Source organism: Brassica napus, chromosome A8, assembly GCF_020379485.1.
Source record: "Brassica napus cultivar Da-Ae chromosome A8, Da-Ae, whole genome shotgun sequence".
In the NCBI taxonomy this organism is placed as follows: Eukaryota; Viridiplantae; Streptophyta; class Magnoliopsida; order Brassicales; family Brassicaceae; genus Brassica; species Brassica napus.
In genome coordinates, this window is record NC_063441.1 from 12,834,187 (window position 1) to 12,854,253 (window position 20,067).

The following is a 20,067-nucleotide window of genomic DNA, read 5'->3' on the forward strand; positions in this document are numbered from 1 at the left end:
TTTTACTGTGAATACTTTATGATTGTGATATTGATACAATAATTATTGTTAAAATAGGTTATGGAATAAATCAAGATTTTAAAAAATGCTTCCCAAAGCAGCCGTGTGGAGATTCTTGCAGAGACTACTGTCAAACTCATGTTAGTCTTGTGGGATTATGGGAAACTTGTGAAAACGGCGGATGTTGTTGTACGAGCAAGATATCCTAATAATAATATCATCAAATATATGCATCTGCTAGAAGAATAATATAGTTACTTTTCATATGGTTCATAATTACTTTGTTAGCCTCTATTGCTCAGAGATGAATTAACGATCCATCTTTAAGACGCAAAATAATGATTTCAGTACTACAAAGATTGCAGAAGAAGAGTGGTAACATAATAGACAATGTATTTGTCTAAACTTGCAAGAAACATAATTCGAAAGATACAATATACACGAGCTCAAGCATGTTTAGCACAATCACTAGAAACATAAAAGCAAGATCATTTGGCTACTAGCACATTAACAATCTAATTGCTTCTCTTTACCACCACGACTCTGTCATAGAATGTGGATGTTTCTTATTAGTGTTATGTGTTGTCAATTAGAACTTTTGCGACGACAAGAACATGAAATCCCCTTCTAAAATCACTTTTTATTTGCTTGATCTGCTTCCAAATGTAATAAGTCATGATCATCTTTGAAACTTCTAACCATATTTTGCTTATAAATCTTGATACATTATGCTCTATAAAACTAATAAAATTGCAGAAATGAAAACACAAAAAAAATCCATAATTTTTAATGTCCACAATCTAAATATCTTTATAATATTATTTGAGAAATCAGTTTCTTATGTGTCGCGCTCACGTTAACTCTCACGATTGTTGATTACACTGATACACTTAAAGAATTAAAAATATTACATTTAAATAGTAATATTGAATTTTTTATTTAGTTTCCTTTTTCAAAATTTTCAATTAAAATAAATAATAAAAATGAAACATTCATAAAGTTAAAAAAATGGTTAAAAACGAAAATATATGTATATCTAATATTATTTCATTAAAAAGAAAAGTTCACAAAATAGAAATATTCCATTTAAAATATATTTTTAAATAACATAAAATATACTTTTGAAGTAATAAAATATTTATTTATATCTATATTTTCTTAGATGAAAATATATTTGTGCATATAATGTGATTTCATAAAAGAAGATTCACACATAATCTTGATATTAGAAAAATAAATATTATTTCTTTTAAAGCATAATTGTAAGCAATACAAAAATATATATTTTCAAAGTAATAGAAATAATTTTTATATATTTATTTGTTTTCTTAGATGATTATATAAAATAATTAAGTAACATAAACTGATATATGTTTAATTGATTAAAAATATTTATAACTAGTATTATTGAAATGTTTTATTTATTTTTCATATATTTAGTTGACTATAATATCTTTCGATTACAGTAAAAAAAATCTATAAATTATATTTTACTTATATAATATGATTTTTAAAATAAAATCACACAAATATTTTTTAAACTGCTTATTTTAAAGAGATATTAAAAATAAAAATAATTAACAACAAATATCTTTTGATCAAATAATTGCAAAATATTTTAAAATAACATAACACTATATACTTTAACGAGGTAGATATATTATATTTTATTATTATTAAAATTATTTGTTTTCATAATATTAAATTTGCTTTTAAATTTTATGATTTTATGTTTCTGGAACTTAATATGACTATAATTAAAATATCAAAGAAAATCTAAATCTCATTTTAAGATTATTTAAAATAAATTTTAGTTTACCATTTAATAAATCTAAGGCATAAAATTATTTAGAATTTATAAAATATTTTAATTATTGTATATATTGATATATGTTCATAAGCTTCAAAATATATTAGTTACTTATGTATGTAACTTCATACTGATCATCGTTTTATTTTCTGATTTTTTTAAAATCAACATATAATTTGATAAATTTTATGAAACTACATGCACATTTAAATGATAAATAAAATTTTAAATGATAAATAAAATTAATTTTATTTTACTTAATTAAAATAAAAAATAATTATACTTCAGTTTGAATTTGAAAGAATATATGTTACTCAATATAATCACAACATGAGTGACTCGAGTAATCCATCTTATATCTAAAATCATAGATTTAACTACGATAAGAATATATAATTTTATAATAATAATAATTTATTTTATAAATGTAAACTATAGGATGACTCGAAACATATTAACGAATGAAAATAAAATATTAACCAACTATTATAATTTAGATCTTTTGTAAAATTTATATATATGTATGAGACTGTAGAATATTATCGTTATATTAATTTACATAATTTGGAATCAGACACTTTAATTTATTTTATATTTCATTTTAAGCAAAATATATCTTAAATTATACATAACCTTCCTCAAATATATTTACATATCTAAGACAATACTCAAATGATAACAAGATCGACTATAAAAACAACAAAACCGACTAGATATAACATATCTAAAATCATATGTCTAACTAAAATAATATAATATTATTATTATGCATACAAATTATAAATTAGTTTTAAAAAAAAAAATAACAAATAATTATTATAATATATTTATTTTATAAATATTTATATCCGTGCTCGGATCTGGTCAAGCTTGGCTCTTTTATTCGGCTGCATTGGCTTTTGTTGGTTACATATGAGTCGGTCCATTGATCATGGATAACGTCGGTTTTGATTCCATCTACTCTTATCTCCTACACTTCCTAGTTGGATTGATCCTCAATCATAATAACTTTGATGGGTTTATGCTGCAGCTCACTTCCTTACTTCATTGGTCACCTCTTCAGCCAAGTACGTATCAACCCTATTGAAGCTGTTTCCTTACTTCCGTTTGAATTATTTCCTCGTTCTTGAAAGTTATAAAAGTAGGTTTGTAAAGTTATAAACTACTGTTCTGTTGGCTGTTGCAACTTGCAACTCGTGTTAAGTACGGTGCTTACATCACAGGCTCCCTCTTTGGCATGGTGCCTGAGATATTTGTTGCTAATCTATACGTAAGTCAGGTTTCTATCTTCATTTCGAATTCCAAAACATTTTGTTACAACAGTTTAAGCCTGTGTCTAGTATTTAGCTTCTAGAAGCTCTTAAGTTAAGCTCCTTTTTCGCTGTTGGATCTTGTCATGTCGCTGATTAGTGAGATCTCTGGTTTATGTATTGCAGAGGGAACCTTGTAAAGACTTTATTAGCAGAAGCATCTTCTGCAGATGAACACGGCTTCTCGGTTACACAGATTGTTCTCAGCATTCTCGGGGCTTTTTAGGAACTGTAGCTACAACGATTCTCATCGCAAAGTATGCGAAAAGACAGCTGGAGACCATGAAGAAAGAGGAGGAAGCATTATCGCAATAAACCCACGTGACAAACTCTGACTTGCTTTTGTCTCAATGCTTTCTAATCTGAAACATCACTTGTCTCACTCCTTGCACAGTTTCAGGTCTGCTCCAAGAGGTCAAAGAGCTCTGTTTTTATTGTCTCATTGGTTCTTCTCATCTAATTTATTAACAGCTAACCAGTATGAACAGATGAAAAATCTAACCATTCTTGATTTTTCTTTCTTTCTAGAGTGTAAATATTGTGTACTCGTTGATATTGATGTGTGACATGAAGGAGAAAAGATTGTTGGGAAACGATAAAGAGAGAATCTTCATATGGTTTACTTTTTCAAATCAAATTAATTTTATTTAAAGCAAACATGTCAGAGCATAGCTGTGAATGTAACTCAAATTCATTTGAACAAATTAAATGATGGATACCAGTGAAGAAGATCAACTGCATCTATCATCACATAGAAAATGTGCCATGGGGATCATCAATTAAACTGAACATGGACATTAAATAATACAGTGGTATGACTGGACCCAAGAAAATACAGTAGCATGAAAATAACAGATATCATAACACAATGTATGTGCATATGTATAAAGACTTGCCTTTTTTCAATTTTAGTTATTTTCTTTCTTTTATTACCGCTGAAAAATGTACAACCAACACCTCCCCAAATAAATGTATCTTTGTACTCCCAAAAGCAGCTTTGGTCCAACACCCAAAATCCTTTTGAACAAAACGAATGCCTAGAAAACATTTACTCTAGGTTTTAAAACTTTGTCTTACCCTAAAGAACAACAAAATTGAAAGTTTGTCCTTTTCTCTTACATAAATTTGGGTCTTTGTGTACTCTCATAGAAACCGTATTAAATGACAAGTTCTGCTTAAAAAAATATTGATGGATAAATTATTAAAATCCACAGTCAACGTCATGCTGTCCCCACTCGTACCTCATTTTCATATAAACTGAATTTCAAAAATATTTAAATCATATTACTTGTATATCATTCTGTAAACGTTATTTCCAAAAGAAATAATTCCAGTTTTTTTTTTTATGTGCAGTGCTGCGGAAACTGGAATTATTTTATCTGATGTTTCTCCTAACATCATTCAATTTTTAATCTTATAAATTGCATATAAGAAAGGAAAATGATGTCACATAAACATATGTCTTCCATTTTTGACAGAGAAAAGCGGAATTTACCTGACAAAAGAATACAACCGTTAGTGGCAAAATACGTAAATAAGCACAAAACAGAAGGGTGATTCTCGACCCCGCCGGAATTTACAGTGTTAGTCGAAAGCCAAGAAAAAGCTCGCAGACCCAGAGAGAGAGAGAGACGGGCCTCGAATGCTTCCACGTAAGAGAAAAATAGGCTCTCCCTCTCTCTTTCCCATTCGAATTGACGAAAGCACCCTCGCATAGTCTCTCGAATGTAAGGGACATTATCGTCATTTCCTAGTCTTAATCAAAATTCAAAATTTCGAGTCGTTACAAAACCCGGAGCGCAAAACGGTGTCGTTTTCCTTGATATATTTCGTTTCCGTTTTGTTGCTAAACCAAAATCTCTGAAACAGCGAAATTTGTGCCGTTATTTTCCTTTCCTGCTTCGTCTTCGTCAGTGATTTTGACTGTGGAGGTTTTGTTATTAGAGAGAGAGAATGGAGATGGATGAAGATATGGAGATCGAGCCAACGGCGTTCGAGGCGAAAGAGATCGACCTTGAGTACGAGTTTGATGCCTCTCGGTGGTTCGATTTCACTCGGATGGAGTCAGCGGAGGAGTCTCAATCCGCCGAGTTCTGGTTTCACTCTGCTCCCTCCTACGCTCCCTCTCGTGAGTATCATCTTCATAAGCTTTTATCTCTCACGTTTACAGCTTAGTTAGAGAGAGAGAGAGTGCTTAGTTTAATTTTCTTTCTTTGAATTGATTTACAATGTGATCAGTCATATTTGATTTGGTTGCAATTCTGTTTTGAGAATTTGCTGTTAATTCTTTGTTTGTTTATTTTCAGCCTTCGTAACAAAACTGTTACTCAGTGAGGAGGTTTCTGATGACAAGACCGAGGCGGCGGCATCCACTAGATCAGAGACAGCAGAAGATGTTTGTGAGAGGGATAGAGAGACCTATCAGCCTTCGCATATCAATAAAACAGGTGTGAATCAATTATGGTGCTTAAACTGTTTAACCAGTTTTGATTATGATGTGTGTAGAAAGTTAAAAGACTACAAGATATGTTTGTTTATAGATTCTTATAGTATCTTTTTTTTTCTCTTAAGGAAATGGAATGCGTTTTGGGATGTTTTCATCCCAACAAGGTAGTCACTTGAAGAAACTCCCAAGTCAACCCATATGCAAAGGTCTTTGCTTTAATTATGAGCATGCGATATGTATTTCAGTTATTGATTATGCTTATACATTAAGGTTCTTTAAACCATCTTGTGATACGGTTAACTTTTTGATCAGTTCTGTTTCTTTCAGTACCTTTAGATGTGGTCCATCTTTGGTATTTAATTTGGTGGTCTCACTTTCTCTACTTTTACCAGGACCAACGGTTAGCAATCACAACCAAAATGATAAACCAAAGTTCCGAGCTAAGTCAAGCATTAGATCAACTCCAAGGAGCTCGACGTTAATGAGACCTACTGCTAGTCAGTTAGCAAAACAAAATAATGCAAGGTGGCTGCTGTAGCATGTTTAAATCTTCTGTCAGCTTAATTTAATTTTATTCCCACCTAATACGTAGCTTATTTTGCTGGTATAGTAAATTCCATATGCAAGTTGATCAAATTCATGAGAAAGGAATATGTGGGACCGAAGTTCAAGCGGCTAAAAGACAGAAGCTTGATGGAGGTCTTCTTCGTAAGGTAGAGTGTGATTAGTCTCTGCTTTAACAATGTACTAGCTAGGTTTATATGAAATTAAGTCAAATTTTTTTGCTCTGTTTCAGGTTGCTGATACAAAGCAGGAGATGAATTTTGTTCACAAAATACCCAAGAAGGTTTGCATTCTATTGCTTGAATGCTTTTGATCTTGCTTATATGGAAGATTCTATCTTTCTGGTGAATAAGGGAGCTCTTACTGAGATGTTAAATTATTTGCAACAGGATACAACTCTTGATAGAAACTCACAACAAACCAGGACAAAGATTACTATCGCACAGGAGCCTGATTTTGCTACATCGCAGAGGGCTCACAGGACACGGTTAGAGACTAAATGTTTTCTGAATGTGATTTGTCACTCAAAAGGTGGAATCTCACATAATGTTTTGTTAATGACTGTTTCAGGCACAAGAATGATGCCAAGTTAGAACAGGACTCAACAACTGTATATAGATTCAAAGCACGTCCATTTAACCGAAAGGTTTGTAACTTTGTATCTGCTACTAAGAAATGCGAACTGGAAATTGTTTCATTTTCCTGGCTCAACTGATGCTCCTTTGCGATCTCTATAGATATTTGATGCTCCCTCATTGCCCATCCGGAAAAAGAGCACTCCAAAACTACCTGAGTTCCAAGTAAGTATAGTAAATGACTTTTGTCTCAGCTGGTATACTGTTTCAACACAAAAGTATGGTGTATGACTTGGGCTTATATGACTTTCCTTTAACAGGAATTCCATTTGAAGACTTCAGAAAGGGCTATGCAACATTCTTCCGCAGTGACAACAAGGTCTAATCAGGGGAGTGATGTGTATAAGGTAGCAACGATGTTGCTTTCTATTAGTTTCATCACGTGCCTGCTGTTCTTATCAAGTTTTTCTCTCTTCTAAACAACTCTATCCTGAAAAGTGAGTTTTCTTTATGACAGGGGTCAGACAAATCTAATATAACTGATGCACTTGACGGTGTTAACAGGGCAAATAGGAGGTATGACTTGCAAAATCACAGAGAAAAATTAGAAAATTGCTTGATTTCTCACTTCAACTTGTGTTTGAGGTTAATACTAACTTACAATTTTAAAAAAAAATCTTCCAGACCAAGCGCTATGGATATATCTAAGCATGATGTCTCGGAGGGAAAACACATTTTTAAAGCTCGTCCTCTAAACAAGAAGGTACACTATCCTTTCTCGTGTCTCCTCCTCAACTTGCGTTATACTTGTCACTCCTGATACTCTTGCGAAACAGATACTTTCAAGCAAAGGAGACATGGGCATTTTCAAAAATAGCAAGCGAGAAACAACAGTGCCTTTGGTATGGTAGTCTCTTAACCATTATTATTCTTTGCACTTGATCTTCTGTATGCTTGATTAGTGGAGTTTCCTGATAAGGATGAAACTGTTTTCGAAAATGCAACACAGGAGTTTAGTTTTCATTCGGAAAAGAGAGTTCAACCAGATTTACCAACAGACCTTTTCAGCAAGGTACGGCTCATGGTTAGGTTATCTCTTAAACACACTTTTGTTATTTGATTACTCTCGTAGTTCCCTGACCGGATCCGGTTTTCTTAAATCTGCAGCTCTCCATCAAATCTGAGCTCAAGCAAAACAATGGATCTGGCACAAGATTTCATCAAGCAAAGGTGAAGCTTGCGAAAATCAGTTTTACCTTGATTCGTTTTCTTCCCATTCCCAAGTCTAATCTATTCTTGGTATAATAATAAGGGCTTCAAGGAAAATAGAGTGAACTCTTTCCAAGCAGGGAATGAGGTAAAGCACTTAAACTTATTACAAAACAGTAGCGTGTGCAACCACGTACACCGGAGGTTTCTAATATCTTGAATCCATTACAGGTAACAAACAGACTGGCAGCTGGACAACAAATACAATCTAGTAATAGCGGAGTAGTAATCAACCAAACAAACCAGCGATGGACCGTTAGTAGGTAAAGCTAATAAAGCAACCACTATCTTTTGAGAGTTGTTTTTTAATCGTATAGATCCATGGAACAACAAGCAAGTGCTTATATATATATATTATTGTTGTTCTAATATGGCAGGAGCTTAGGCATTCGCTGATGGTATAGGAAAAAAAAAAGAAGAAGCTTTTGTGGTATCTGCAATCATCATCACCAACAACTCCTTTTGTACATTCAAATTTGGTTCTCTTCTGTGTCTGATCCTACTCCTCCACTGTGAAGCAGAGACCAATTTGGCTTTTCTTCGGCATCTCTTTTTATATAAAAAGGAAGGAAAGAAAAACAGAAAAATGTAAATCAGAAATACTCTGAATCTCTTGAATTTTAATTCACCAACCTTTATAGGTAAATATGAGACTGATCTAAACTAAGTATACTTTGGTTTTTGTTTTAGTCTACATCTGAAACAAGCTTTTGTTTATAAAGTGAAACACTACCATCACATTCTTTGATCCCAGATTGCAACTCTGACTTACCGTGTTATGAACCCTCATGGACAGACGATTGTAACCGGAGCAGGAGATGAAACCTTAACGTTCTGGAATGTCTAAAAATTATGTATTTACACTTCCCGAATGTAGTTGTAAACAAAGTCATCTTTATTTGGTTTAACAACAACCAAGAAGATAGAGACCACATAAAATCCAAAAGAATAATTTTGGAACCATTAAGCAAGGAGTGGCCACTACGCTCTTTGTATCGTAGACCAGACAAGTTCTTTTTACCACCACTCCTAATCTTTCTCTTTTACTCTTCACGTTTCTCCTTTGGTTTCACGTGTGAAATGGCTCATACTAACTTGACTTTGGTGATGATTTTTAAACACTTTGATGACCAGACAAGACTAACTATACAGTTTCTTTGCCTTCAAAACACTTTGATGGGTCAAAGACTCACGAAGTATTAAAACACTTTTTAACTTAACTTTTGTATTAATCAAACCTACAAACAATCATTAGTTTCCTACACCACATTATGTACACCAAACCAAACCAATAATCTTCCATTTCATTCAATTTACAAACCACCAAAAGGGTTTTCATCAGAGTTTCTCCGGATTAGGAGTTAGACATTTTCCCTCGGCCTGAGTCCGAGAGTAATCATTAGACATCTCATTACTAAGAGTATGAGACCAGGGAATGGAGATAACAGGTGGGGAACAACAAGTGCACTCATCCACGCACTGTGACTCAGGAAGAGTATGAGTCCTCCTGTGACCATCATCATCAGGTGAAGTAGTAGTAGTAGCTTCCCAAAGGGGACCCCAACATTCAACTCTGTTGAACTCATCGACATTGGAATGGAAATGAACCCAAACAGGAGCTTCTTGTAACTCCGGATACTTGTTCAACAAGTCCCCATCTCCATGAACAATAGCCTTCAACACCTATCAAAAAACGTTCAATAGTAAGCAAAAACAACATGAAACCAATAACAGAATTTTGGATCACACTTACAATAGGTAGCTCTTTGCAAAAGATGTAGTAACGAAACTTTGCGAAAATATCTAAAAGGATATGTCCACCGCTGATATGACAGTGAACGTGAAGCGACATTTTCCCTTTCACTTTCTTCCACTCTGCTACCACTTCATCTCTGTATAGCTTATTTGCCCATCCTTGCAACTGTATACAAACATTCATTCAAAACACCTCCCAAATTGCTTTAAGAGCAGAGAAAGGTAACTCTTTTTTGGTTACCTGAGAGTTGTTAATGGAGTGAGAGATAGCTAAAGTTAGTTTAGCAGTAATGTCACTGTGAGTGAGGGTGTAAGTTCTAGGGAGCGTTGGTGGATGCTTCTTCTCATCAACCCCTACAAACAATACTTTCAACTTCGATGATTCGAAGATCGCTGGTCCAAACAACCTTGTCATCTGCACGCCAGATTAAAAAGCTAAGCTCTCACGATATTGGAATTACATAGATTTTGAAACAGAATTGCTTACGGGAACAATGCCTTGGCTCTTCATCTTCGATCTTCCATTGGAGACAAGGAGTGAGTTGCTGCTGTTACCCCGTTTGTCTGAGTAACCTGGTTTGAGCCTTGCCGGTAACAGTAGACTCGTCGACAAACTACACATTGCTGCTCTCTTGAGTGTTTTCTTTCTTCAGAACTAAACACAGAGAGACCCTTTTGCGGCGAGGCTTGAGAACCAGATCTCACACGATCGCTAGCTGTGTTCGTACAACGAAACCCAAATCGAAAGCTTGTGACTTTGAGAAAACCCAACTCGAGAATGTTACTCTTCTTGGAATTTAGGGCTCTTTTGATGCGTGTCTAGGGGTTGGTTCTTGTGTGTAGATGGCATTGCTTCACGTTAGAGATCTTCAGACAGATCTTGGATTATTTTTCTGAGCCTCAGAGAGTGCCACGTGTCCTCTTCATTTTTTGAGCCGAACCCAACCTGTCTGGTTTATTTCCGGTTCAATATAGTTTTGTTGGTTTATTCGGTTTAGAAATTAGATGTCAAATCCTACCTTGTAACGTTAAAAATCCTTTTTTTAAAAAAAAATTCTCTAGGTTCAAAATTGATCGTATAAAAATTTAGAAATCAGTGATGATTGGTTTGACTGCGACTGTAAAACTTTGACTGTAAAAGTTTAACCGTGAGTAAGTTGGTTGTAATAGTAGTAAAATTGTTATTATAGACTTTTTTGTAAAGATTTTTACTATAGTTAAATTTGTTGTAGTTGTAATATATATGATGTAAATATTTTAAAATAAAATATATGAAATATGCGATGTATATATAAGATAAATATTTTTATCAATTAATATAATTTATATTAATATTTTTTTTAAAAAAATTATCAAAGTTAACATTTATTTAAAATGTAAATAATATTAATGTTATTTAAAATATTTCAATAATTTAAAATACACCCAAAATATTTCAATGATTATCTTTTTTTTTTTTGAAATTATAGATAATTTTTCATTTTACAGATTCTAAAGCCTATAAAAGAAAGATATATGTTTTTGCCTAAAATACATAAGAAAACAAGTTTGCTTTTTTATGCTGTAAATTTAAAAATAAAGGTAAAGCATGATTGGTTAAAATTAATAGAAATTTAATGTAGACATTAATTTTAAAAAATAAATATATAACATGATTGGTAAATTTAATGATTTAAAAATAAATAATACTAAAGTAAAAAGATAAAACTCAACCAATTAATCCGTCATTTACAAAGAAGCAGAAGTTGTTTCAAATATACAAGTGAAGTTTCTCTATAGACAGTTACAAAAAAAAAAAAAAGTTTCTCCATAGAATTTTTCACGATGAGCATGTCTCGCCGTTTAAGATTTCCATCCCCTGTTTCATTGTACTGTTTTTGTTAATTACCTTACTGTCGAGGCTCGAGCGTAACTCTGTTTTTGTTAATTATCTTACTGTGTACCATAACTCCGAATCCCATTGGACCTTTAATATTGTCAGTTGTTAAAAAATGAAACTATAATCAACAAAAAGTATGCCCTTTTCAAAAAAAAAAATCAACAAAAAGTAACTGAAAGTTCACAATGACGCACACGTTTAATAAACCGGTTCAAAACAATCTTTCAGTGTGGCTCAACCTCAGTGACTTGACCTGGCGAAGAGGTTTCACCTGAATCATCACTATGACCAAAAAATGCATGTGTAGGAACAACTCCAATCCACCTCTATTTCTAACTCTATAATAGCATTTAGAGGTAAAACTACTTCAACCCATCTCTATTTTTGCCTCTAAAATAGAGATTGCTATTATCTCCTCTATTTATAGAGGAAGAAATAGCATTCCTCTATATTTTGCTCTATATGTAGAGATCTCTATTTTAGAGAAATACATTGGAGTAAAACCCATCTCTATTATAGAGTTCTTCTATTTTAGAAGTAAAAATAGAGAAATACATTGGAGATGGTCTAAGAAAGAGAAAAGTCAGAGAGTTACTGTTGAAACTATGAACAACTGAGTTCATGTTTGTTCTTCTCATTACACTCAGGGCCGGCTTAATGGGTAGGACGAACGATGCACCCGCCCAGAACCACCAAAAAAAACAAAAAATTGGTAATATAAAAAGCCATATATTGTTGCACAGAATAAGGGCCCATTTTTTTTTATATAACAAAGATCATATTTTTTTGGAAAGTACTTATTGTGTTAATTTTAGACAATACTTAATGATATAGTAAGATAAGTTTTTATAAAAATTATAATACAAAAGCAAGTGATAAATTTAGTTAATTTGTTTGAAAATTTTATTATTTAAAAAAAATAATATTTAAACTATAATTATAATACCAAATTTTAAATAGTTATAGGGCCTAAATTTTTTTTTACCCAAAAACACTTCAGAATGCTAAGCCGGTCCTGATTACACTCTCTTGAACGCAAAGTCCTATGTTGGGACAACAATCCTCTACGTTGGAGAATAAGTAAAGAATCAATTACAAGGATTGAGACTGACAATTCTCTACGTTGGAGAATCTTCTTGAATTATAAATACATGAAACAGGACAAAAACAAAGTATTAAATAATGTTCTTGAATTGGCAGTGAAATGTTACAAAAAGCATCATTCAAACTTGCATACAGAGAATCAGTTCCATCTTCAGCGAGGCTCTAGTTCAGTAATAGTCGTGTCACAAATAGAATCACTAACAGATTTTACTGTAGATTGACTTGATTCGGACATGGATACCTGCTCAAATTCGGGCCTGCTACGCGGGAAAAAACTTGGTAGTTGAGGCACTGGTAGACTGATTGTGTTGCTAGTGAGCATCAAGATGATAGTTGATAACATTGGACGGTCTTCTGGATTGTCTTGAACACATAAGAGCGCAATATGGATGCATCTAGTGACTTCATTACTTTGATTATTCCTTCCAATTGATGGATCCAACAGTTCCAGTGGTGACCCGTTTCTCCAAAGCCTCCAAGCCTAATACAAAATGAATATATCAAGAAACCTTTGTCATAATGTTTATAATATGTTAAGTTGTTGAGGTCTTTAATGCTCACATTATTGACCAAGTTTCCAGCAGTACTCGTTTCATCCATCTGGTAGACGTTACTGTTTTTCTTTCCACTTATAATCTCGAGAACTAAGACTCCAAAGCTATAAACGTCAGATTTCATGGAAAATTGACCTTGCAATGCATACTCAGGAGACATGTAAGCGCTGAAATTACATACAAGTATGGTGAATATTAAATACAAAAGCTGAAATTACATACAAGTTATGAGGATAACTTACTAGGTTCCAGCAATTCTGTTGGTATTGCCTTGAGTTTGATCTATTCCAAAGATTGTAGACAGTCCAAAATCTGAAATCTTTGGGTTCATATCAGCATCCAAGAGAATGTTACTTGTTTTAAGGTCACGATGAATGATTGTGAGCTGTGAATCTTGATGAAGATAAAGAATTCCTCTAGCAATCCCTCCAATGATCTTGTATCGTTGAGACCAGTCTAGCTGACCTTGCTTTTCAGGGTCTGCACATTTCCATGCACCATAAAACAATCAGTTTAAAAGCTGAAGAAGAAACCTTCTAAAATAAGCAAAAAACTATTGAAAGGAACCATACCAAATAGGAAATAGTCAAGGCTTTTGTTAGGGACAAACTCATAGATGAGAATCTTTTCTTCTCCTTCCAAACAGAATCCAAGAAGCCTAACAAGATTCCTATGTTGAAGTTTTGACACAAGAACAGCCTCGTTCCTGAACTCTCTTGTCCCTTGTCCTGACATTTTCGACAGTCGCTTCACAGCCACTTCCGTTCCAGTTGATAGTGTACCCTATATACCATTGAATAAAACAAACATGGCCGGTTATTTTTCATAGTGTATATATAGAAAAAAAAAAGGAAAACAGTGACCTCCTTACCTTGTAAACCTCGCCAAACCCACCTTCACCGAGCTTATTACTACTGGAAAAATTGTTTGTTGCAACTTCAATTGTCTTAAAGTCGTATTGTGATGAATTTGTAGTTGAGATATCACTATCATCTGCAAAGCAAGGGTGTATAATTAGTTATGCTTCAAGTTTCCAACAAAAAGAGTTAAACAAACAAGAAACTAACTTTCAAACTGAGTTCTTTGGTATGAGTTTCTCCTCCGGCATAGAACATAACCAAGAACAAGCAGTATCAAGACGCCAACAACAGTTGCAACGGTAATGGCCACGACAATTCCAGTTGAGAGTCTTTTGCTATCTTCTCCTGACATAGAGAAACAATGTCAAATATTCTGACTCTTCTTGCAATCATTTTCTCCCAACTTGTCATATAGCATCGTAACTACAAAAAATGAGGTCTTAACATATGGTGCTATATGATTATGATAGTTTCAATGGGAAATAGATCGTTAACCCCGTTTTAAATTAGAAAACTTACCATTGTTGATCTTGCTGGGCTGATCATCTACAGGAAGAGGAGAAGCCGCCGTAAAATTAACAAAAGAAGCCTTAGAGAAGGTATACGTCTCCATACGGAGATAGCAGCTTGGCCGCCGGACACGGGTCCCTTGCCTCCTATTACAGCATGGCCGGTCGTTGTAGTGACGTACGCTCTCTCGGAGGCAAGTCTTACAATCACTAGAGGAAAGATCCGGCGTGCATTGCATCAATGCATAGATTTCCTGGAAAGGATTCAAGGCTGCGGTATTAGCTGTGTAATAGTTATCACTAGAGGATGGTGAGCTTTTGGATGTGGATGCTGCATCAATCATACGAACAGCTAAGTCTTCCCATATCTTCCTGAACTCTGTCAGATCTGAGGTTACATTTGCACGGTGGGTGATGCTCTGCCACGGACTTAGATCTAAAGATCCTAAGAAAGAAGTGTTGGAGTAGCGCACATAGCAAAGCGTGGGATGAGGTGCCCAAGAATACGCTTCTGTTTGGTTTGGACATCTCTGTAACAAATCATCAGAGGCCATCTTGATACAGTCAGAACAGACAACTGTATCTGATCCTGGCATGCACATCCCTGTTACGTAGATACGGTTCGGTTCTTGTCCGATGGAGCCGTTGTAAAAGAGGCCCTTTTGAGCCGTGACGTTTGAAGGAAGATAAGATAGGATGAGACGGCGGTTTGCGTCGTAGGTACCGTTGGGCGTGAAACCTCCTCCATTGTTCGGACATGTTGTTTCTGCTGAAACCGAAGCAACACCGAAGCTTATGAGAACAAAACAGAGGATTGAAATCAAATTCATCAGCTTTATTTTTTCTTTGTAAGAAGATCTTGCAAAAGCAAAAACCTCTCTACCGTTCGCTTTCTTAAATACCAAACCGAAGATTCCCTCCCAATATTTATAAGTTGTATTCGTTAATTTGTCAAAAGTCAAAGTCAGTGGTTGTTGAAGTTTCAAATGTGGACCCAGACACTTGATACACCATACTATTATATAACCAAAACTGGTTTATTTATTAAACCAAAGACGGAGACTGACACATTAGTGGTCCTTCTTCGTATGTCTTTTCTTCAATAGAGTATTATTTGTGTCAAGTTTCTGGGTCCACATTTGAAATTTCAACATTACTATTGACTTTGACTTTTGACGAATTCAACGTTAGGAACACTCGGACAGAAACTTCGTTTTGCTGTTTAAGAAATTACGAACAGAGGCGTGTCTACTAAAGACAAAGACTTTGATTTTGCAATACCTATCTTACAAAGAAAAAAAAAATGAAGAAGCTGAGTTTCTTTTTGATCCTCTGTTTTGTCCTCATAAGCTTCGTTGCTGCTTCTTTTTCAGAAGAAACATGTTCCAGCAATGGGATGGTTTTCACGCCCAACGGCACCTACGACGCAAACCGCCGTCTCATCCTATCGTATCTTCCTTCAAACGTCACGGCTCAAAAGGGCCTCTTCTACAACGTCTCCATCGGACAAGAACCGAACCGTATCTACGCAACAGGCATGTGCATACAAGGATCAGATCCAGTCGACTGTTCTGACTGTATCAGGACCACTTCCGATGCTTTGATTCAGAAATGTCCAAACCAAACAGAAGCGTATTCATGGCCAGGTGGTCCCACGCTTTGCCATGTTCGCTACTCCAACACTTCTTTCTTAGGATCTGCTGATCTAAGTCCGAGGGATAGCATCACCCACGGCTCAAATGTAACCTCGGATCTAACAGAGTTCAAGAAGATATGGGAAGACTTAGCTGTTCGTATGGTTGATGCAGCATCCACGTCAAGAAGCACACCATCCTCTAGCGATAACCATTACACGGCTAATATCGCAGCCTTGACACCTTTCAAAGATGTCTATGCATTGATGCAATGCACTCCGGATATTTCCTCTAGTGATTGTAGGACTTGTCTACGACAGAGCGCATTTGAGTACTCCCAGCCATGCTGCAATACGAAGCAAGGAACTCGTATTGTTCGGCCAAGCTGCTATTTCCGGATGGAGTTGTATTCGTTCTCCAAGGCTACTTTTGTTAACTTTACGGCAGCTTCTCCTCCTCCGATGGCTATGCCACAGCCTCCAGATGGCCAGGCCAATATGACCAACAATGGTAAGTTTTCCAACTGAAAAGAAAAATAATGATGGAACCAACGAGGAATTGATCTAGTAGGGGTTCAATTTTCATTGGAATGGACTGCATTTAATACAGTTTGTGTCTTGTCCTACGGGGCTTTCGGACCCATAATCTCGTAATCACTGAAAAAATAATGATTGCAAGAAGAGTTAAAATATTTGACATTGTTTCTCTATGTCAGGAGAAGATAGCAAAAGACTCTCAACTGGAATTGTCGTGGCCATTACCGTTGCAACTGTTGTTGGCGTCTTGATACTGCTTGTTCTTGGTTATGTTCTATGCCGGAGGAGGAGAAACTCATACCAAAGAACTCAGTTTGAAAGTTAGTTTCTTGTTTGTTTAACTCTTTTTGTTGGAAACTTGAAGCATAACTAATTATACACCCTTGCTTTGCAGATGATAGTGATATCTCAACTACACATTCATCACAATACGACTTTAAGACAATTGAAGTTGCAACAAACAATTTTTCCAGTAGTAATAAGCTCGGTGAAGGTGGGTTTGGCGAGGTTTACAAGGTAAGGAGGTCATTGTTTTCCTTTTTTTTTCTATATATACACTATGAAAAATAACCGGCCATGTTTGTTTTATTCAATGGTATATAGGGTACACTATCAACTGGAACGGAAGTGGCTGTGAAGCGACTGTCGAAAATGTCAGGACAAGGGACAAGAGAGTTCAGGAACGAGGCTGTTCTTGTGTCAAAACTTCAACATAGGAATCTAGTTAGGCTTCTTGGATTCTGTTTAGAAGGAAAAGAAAAGATTCTCATCTATGAGTTTGTCCCAAACAAAAGTCTTGACTATTTTCTATTTGGTATGGTTTCCTTCTATAGTTTTTATTGTATCTTAGAAGATTTCTTCTTCAGCTTTAAAACTGATTGATTGATGGTTAATGGAAATGTGCAGACCCTGAGAAGCAAAATCGGCTAGACTGGACTCAACGATACAAGATCATTGGAGGGATTGCTAGAGGAATTCTTTATCTTCATCAAGATTCACAGCTCACAATCATACATCGTGACCTCAAAGCGAGTAACATTCTTTTGGATGCCGGTATGCTCCCAAAAATTTCAGATTTTGGACTGTCTACGATCTTTGGAATAGAGCAAACTCAAGGCAATACCAATAGAATTGCTGGAACCTAGTAAGTTATGGTCATAATTGCTGAAAACGTACACTTTTTCTATTGAATATTAACCATACTTGAATGTTTTTTTTCAGTGCTTACATGTCTCCTGAGTATGCAATGCAAGGTCAATTCTCCATGAAATCTGACGTTTACAGCTTTGGAGTCTTAGTTCTCGAGATTATAAGCGGAAAGAAAAACAGTAACGTCTACCAGATGGATGAAACTAGTACTGCTGGAAACTTGGTCAACAATGTGAGCATAAAGTCCTCAACAACTTTCAATAATTTAACATTATGACAAAGGGTTCTTGATATGTTCATTTTGTGTTTAGGCTTGGAGGCTTTGGAGAAACGGGTCACCACTAGAGCTGTTGGATCCGGCCATTAGAAGGAATAATCAGAGTAACGAAGTCACTAGATGCATCCATATTGCGCTTTTATGTGTTCAAGACAATCCGGAAGACCGGCCAATGTTATCAACTATCATCTTGATGCTTACTAGCAACACAATTACTCTACCAGTGCCTAATCTACCGAGTTTTTTCCCACGGAACAGGCTCGAACTTGAGAAGGTATCTGAGGGATTCGAATCAAGTCGATCTACAGTTAAATCTGCTGGTTATTCTGTTAGTGACTCATCCATTACTGATTTAGAGCCTCGTTGAAGATGGAAGTGATTCTCTGTGTGCAAGTTTGAATGATGCTTCAAACAGCGTTTTCAAAGTTAGATTGTGATTTTTGAAGATTTTTGTATTCATGTGGGTTCTGTTTCTACTGTATTTTCCTATTTTTCATGCCTTTTACTGGACTTAGCCAAACCTATTAACTGATTCTCTTATGTGCGGTGTCACATAATTTAGTTTTCACCTTGTGAAATGTTACTAATAACAACTTCCTTGTTTTCCACGGCAACGATTCTGATTATCTCCAACGATCTTTCTTAAACATAAGTGTTGAAATCAGCAATTCAGCATGAGTTAATATCACAAGTACAATGCATAATCTTGTAGATCATCGTACTATCTCCAGGATCTTGTTGAGGGTCTGATCTCAACTTCATAGTACTTGTATGAAGATATATCCACCATACTGAGTATTTAATCTTGCCAAATTCCATCAAACTCTGTCTAAATCCATCTCATATCTGAAAGAATCTGACGTGGATCTATAACGTCTGAGCCAAAGAAAGAACGCTTCGAGTGGTGTTGTTCAGAGAGTTTTTGCTAAGTCATCTGAAGTGGTATTAACGCAATTTTAAGAAATCCGCTGTTCCACTACCTGGATCGCTAGAGCATTGAAAACTGTTTCGATGTTGGCCCAGAGAAACATTGAAGAAGATGCTGTTTTGAGTGATTCTTAAGAGAAGACAAGAGAGGAGACGGTTCTTGTTGAAAGTGCTGTTTGGTCTGACAGATCCTACGTCCAAGCACTATTGTTGTTCTTGTGCAGAGCAGAATTTGTTTTTTTTTTAGAGCAAATTAGCTCAATATACTGAAAAAGTTGGGATACCATAGAATGGGGGGAAAATAGTAATGATGGGGGGAAGAAAATTAAGGGGAAATAGGATATGGAGTGCAAATTAGGCCTGGGCATTCGGGGTCCCAAACGGGTTTCGGTTTTATCTAATCGGGTTTCGGTTTTTCGGGTTTATCAAAATCAGCCCCATTCGGATTATATGAAAGTTCGGTTCGGGACCGGTTCGGGTTCTATAGGGTTCGGGTCGGGGTTAGTAAATCTTCAAAGAACCGGTACAACCCAATATATTTTTGGGTTTGGGTCCCAATCGGTTTTTCGGTTTAAAAGTATCTGATTTTTACCTATTTTATAACCAAAACATGAGCAAAATCGGTTCTTCAGTTTTAAAATACCTGATTTATACCTATATTGTAACCAAAACTTAAGTAAAATCGATTCAAAAATAAGGAACATCAACCGTGATCATTCAAAATCAAACGAAAAGTAAACATATTTACTGATAAAAAGAAAACCAAATAAATAAAAGCATAAAATGAAAACCAAGTTCTCATTGAAATGAGAAACATTGTTTAACGAAAACAAAATCAAAATCTAAATACTTCAAGATTCAACGGCCATCTTCAACCATCAACCTTCATAACCATCAACCTTCATGTAA

At 35.1% G+C, this 20,067-nt stretch overlaps 4 protein-coding genes and 1 long non-coding RNA gene across 6 annotated transcripts; 2 read left to right on the forward strand and 3 right to left on the reverse strand.

The window, feature by feature from the left end:
* The first annotated feature begins 4,902 nt into the window (after positions 1-4,902).
* On the forward strand, positions 4,903-8,719 carry LOC106368455 (protein TPX2). 2 transcript variants are annotated; one of them, XM_013808417.3, is made up of 18 exons: positions 4,903-5,248; positions 5,427-5,567; positions 5,692-5,772; positions 5,959-6,091; positions 6,177-6,279; positions 6,363-6,413; positions 6,520-6,617; positions 6,701-6,776; positions 6,868-6,930; positions 7,026-7,112; positions 7,223-7,281; positions 7,390-7,468; positions 7,542-7,607; positions 7,715-7,777; positions 7,873-7,935; positions 8,018-8,062; positions 8,146-8,237; positions 8,352-8,719. In XM_013808417.3, exons 1-18 carry the CDS (start codon positions 5,074-5,076, stop codon positions 8,368-8,370), a joined length of 1,494 nt encoding a protein of 497 aa, XP_013663871.1. In that variant the 5' UTR covers positions 4,903-5,073; the 3' UTR covers positions 8,371-8,719. The 2 variants fall into 2 exon arrangements, with proteins under 2 accessions (XP_013663871.1, XP_013663873.1); XM_013808419.3 differs by having other exon boundaries at positions 5,084-5,252.
* Positions 7,308-7,999, reverse strand: LOC125577380. The gene is made up of 2 exons (XR_007315807.1): positions 7,766-7,999; positions 7,308-7,691 (listed from the first exon to the last, which is right to left on the reverse strand). It is a non-coding gene; the product is annotated as an uncharacterized LOC125577380 (long non-coding RNA).
* A 529-nt stretch (positions 8,720-9,248) lies between the features above and the next one.
* LOC106368456 (magnesium dechelatase SGR1, chloroplastic-like) lies at positions 9,249-10,592 on the reverse strand. Its single transcript, XM_013808420.3, has 4 exons — positions 10,217-10,592; positions 9,971-10,144; positions 9,728-9,895; positions 9,249-9,657 (listed from the first exon to the last, which is right to left on the reverse strand). The coding sequence occupies exons 1-4, from the start codon at positions 10,349-10,351 to the stop codon at positions 9,313-9,315; spliced, it is 822 nt and encodes a 273-aa protein (XP_013663874.1). The 5' UTR covers positions 10,352-10,592; the 3' UTR covers positions 9,249-9,312.
* Positions 10,593-12,654: 2,062 nt separating this feature from the next.
* On the reverse strand, positions 12,655-15,706 carry LOC106368459 (cysteine-rich receptor-like protein kinase 11). Its single transcript, XM_013808423.3, has 8 exons — positions 15,703-15,706; positions 14,646-15,650; positions 14,334-14,471; positions 14,138-14,259; positions 13,839-14,049; positions 13,509-13,746; positions 13,274-13,433; positions 12,655-13,193 (listed from the first exon to the last, which is right to left on the reverse strand). The coding sequence occupies exons 1-8, from the start codon at positions 15,704-15,706 to the stop codon at positions 12,864-12,866; spliced, it is 2,208 nt and encodes a 735-aa protein (XP_013663877.2). The 3' UTR covers positions 12,655-12,863.
* Positions 15,707-15,881: 175 nt separating this feature from the next.
* LOC106368458 (cysteine-rich receptor-like protein kinase 11) lies at positions 15,882-18,845 on the forward strand. Its single transcript, XM_013808422.3, has 7 exons — positions 15,882-16,779; positions 16,985-17,125; positions 17,200-17,321; positions 17,409-17,619; positions 17,712-17,949; positions 18,027-18,186; positions 18,266-18,845. The coding sequence occupies exons 1-7, from the start codon at positions 15,939-15,941 to the stop codon at positions 18,596-18,598; spliced, it is 2,046 nt and encodes a 681-aa protein (XP_013663876.1). The 5' UTR covers positions 15,882-15,938; the 3' UTR covers positions 18,599-18,845.
* Positions 18,846-20,067: the final 1,222 nt, after the last annotated feature.

Bases quoted from the DNA above. Each gene is read 5' to 3' on its own strand.
- LOC106368455 (XM_013808417.3), top strand. From the start codon at position 5,074: ATGGAGATGGATGAAGATATGGAGATCGAGCCAACGGCGTTCGAGGCG. The intron at 5,773-5,958 runs GTCTTTGCTTTA...TACTTTTACCAG, and splicing joins AAGTCAACCCATATGCAAAG to GACCAACGGTTAGCAATCAC. The intron at 7,113-7,222 runs GTAGCAACGATG...TCTTTATGACAG, and splicing joins AGGGGAGTGATGTGTATAAG to GGGTCAGACAAATCTAATAT.
- LOC106368456 (XM_013808420.3), bottom strand. From the start codon at position 10,351: ATGTGTAGTTTGTCGACGAGTCTACTGTTACCGGCAAGGCTCAAACCA. The intron at 9,896-9,970 runs GTAACCAAAAAA...GTTTGTATACAG, and splicing joins ACTCCATTAACAACTCTCAG to TTGCAAGGATGGGCAAATAA. The intron at 9,658-9,727 runs GTAAGTGTGATC...GTTTTTTGATAG, and splicing joins TTTGCAAAGAGCTACCTATT to GTGTTGAAGGCTATTGTTCA.
- LOC106368459 (XM_013808423.3), bottom strand. The intron at 14,260-14,333 runs GTTAGTTTCTTG...CTTGCTTTGCAG, and splicing joins CCAAAGAACTCAGTTTGAAA to ATGATAGTGATATCTCAACT. The intron at 14,050-14,137 runs GTAAGGAGGTCA...AATGGTATATAG, and splicing joins GGTTTGGCGAGGTTTACAAG to GGTACACTATCAACTGGAAC.
- LOC106368458 (XM_013808422.3), top strand. From the start codon at position 15,939: ATGAAGAAGCTGAGTTTCTTTTTGATCCTCTGTTTTGTCCTCATAAGC. The intron at 16,780-16,984 runs GTAAGTTTTCCA...TCTCTATGTCAG, and splicing joins GGCCAATATGACCAACAATG to GAGAAGATAGCAAAAGACTC. The intron at 17,950-18,026 runs GTAAGTTATGGT...GTTTTTTTTCAG, and splicing joins AATAGAATTGCTGGAACCTA to TGCTTACATGTCTCCTGAGT.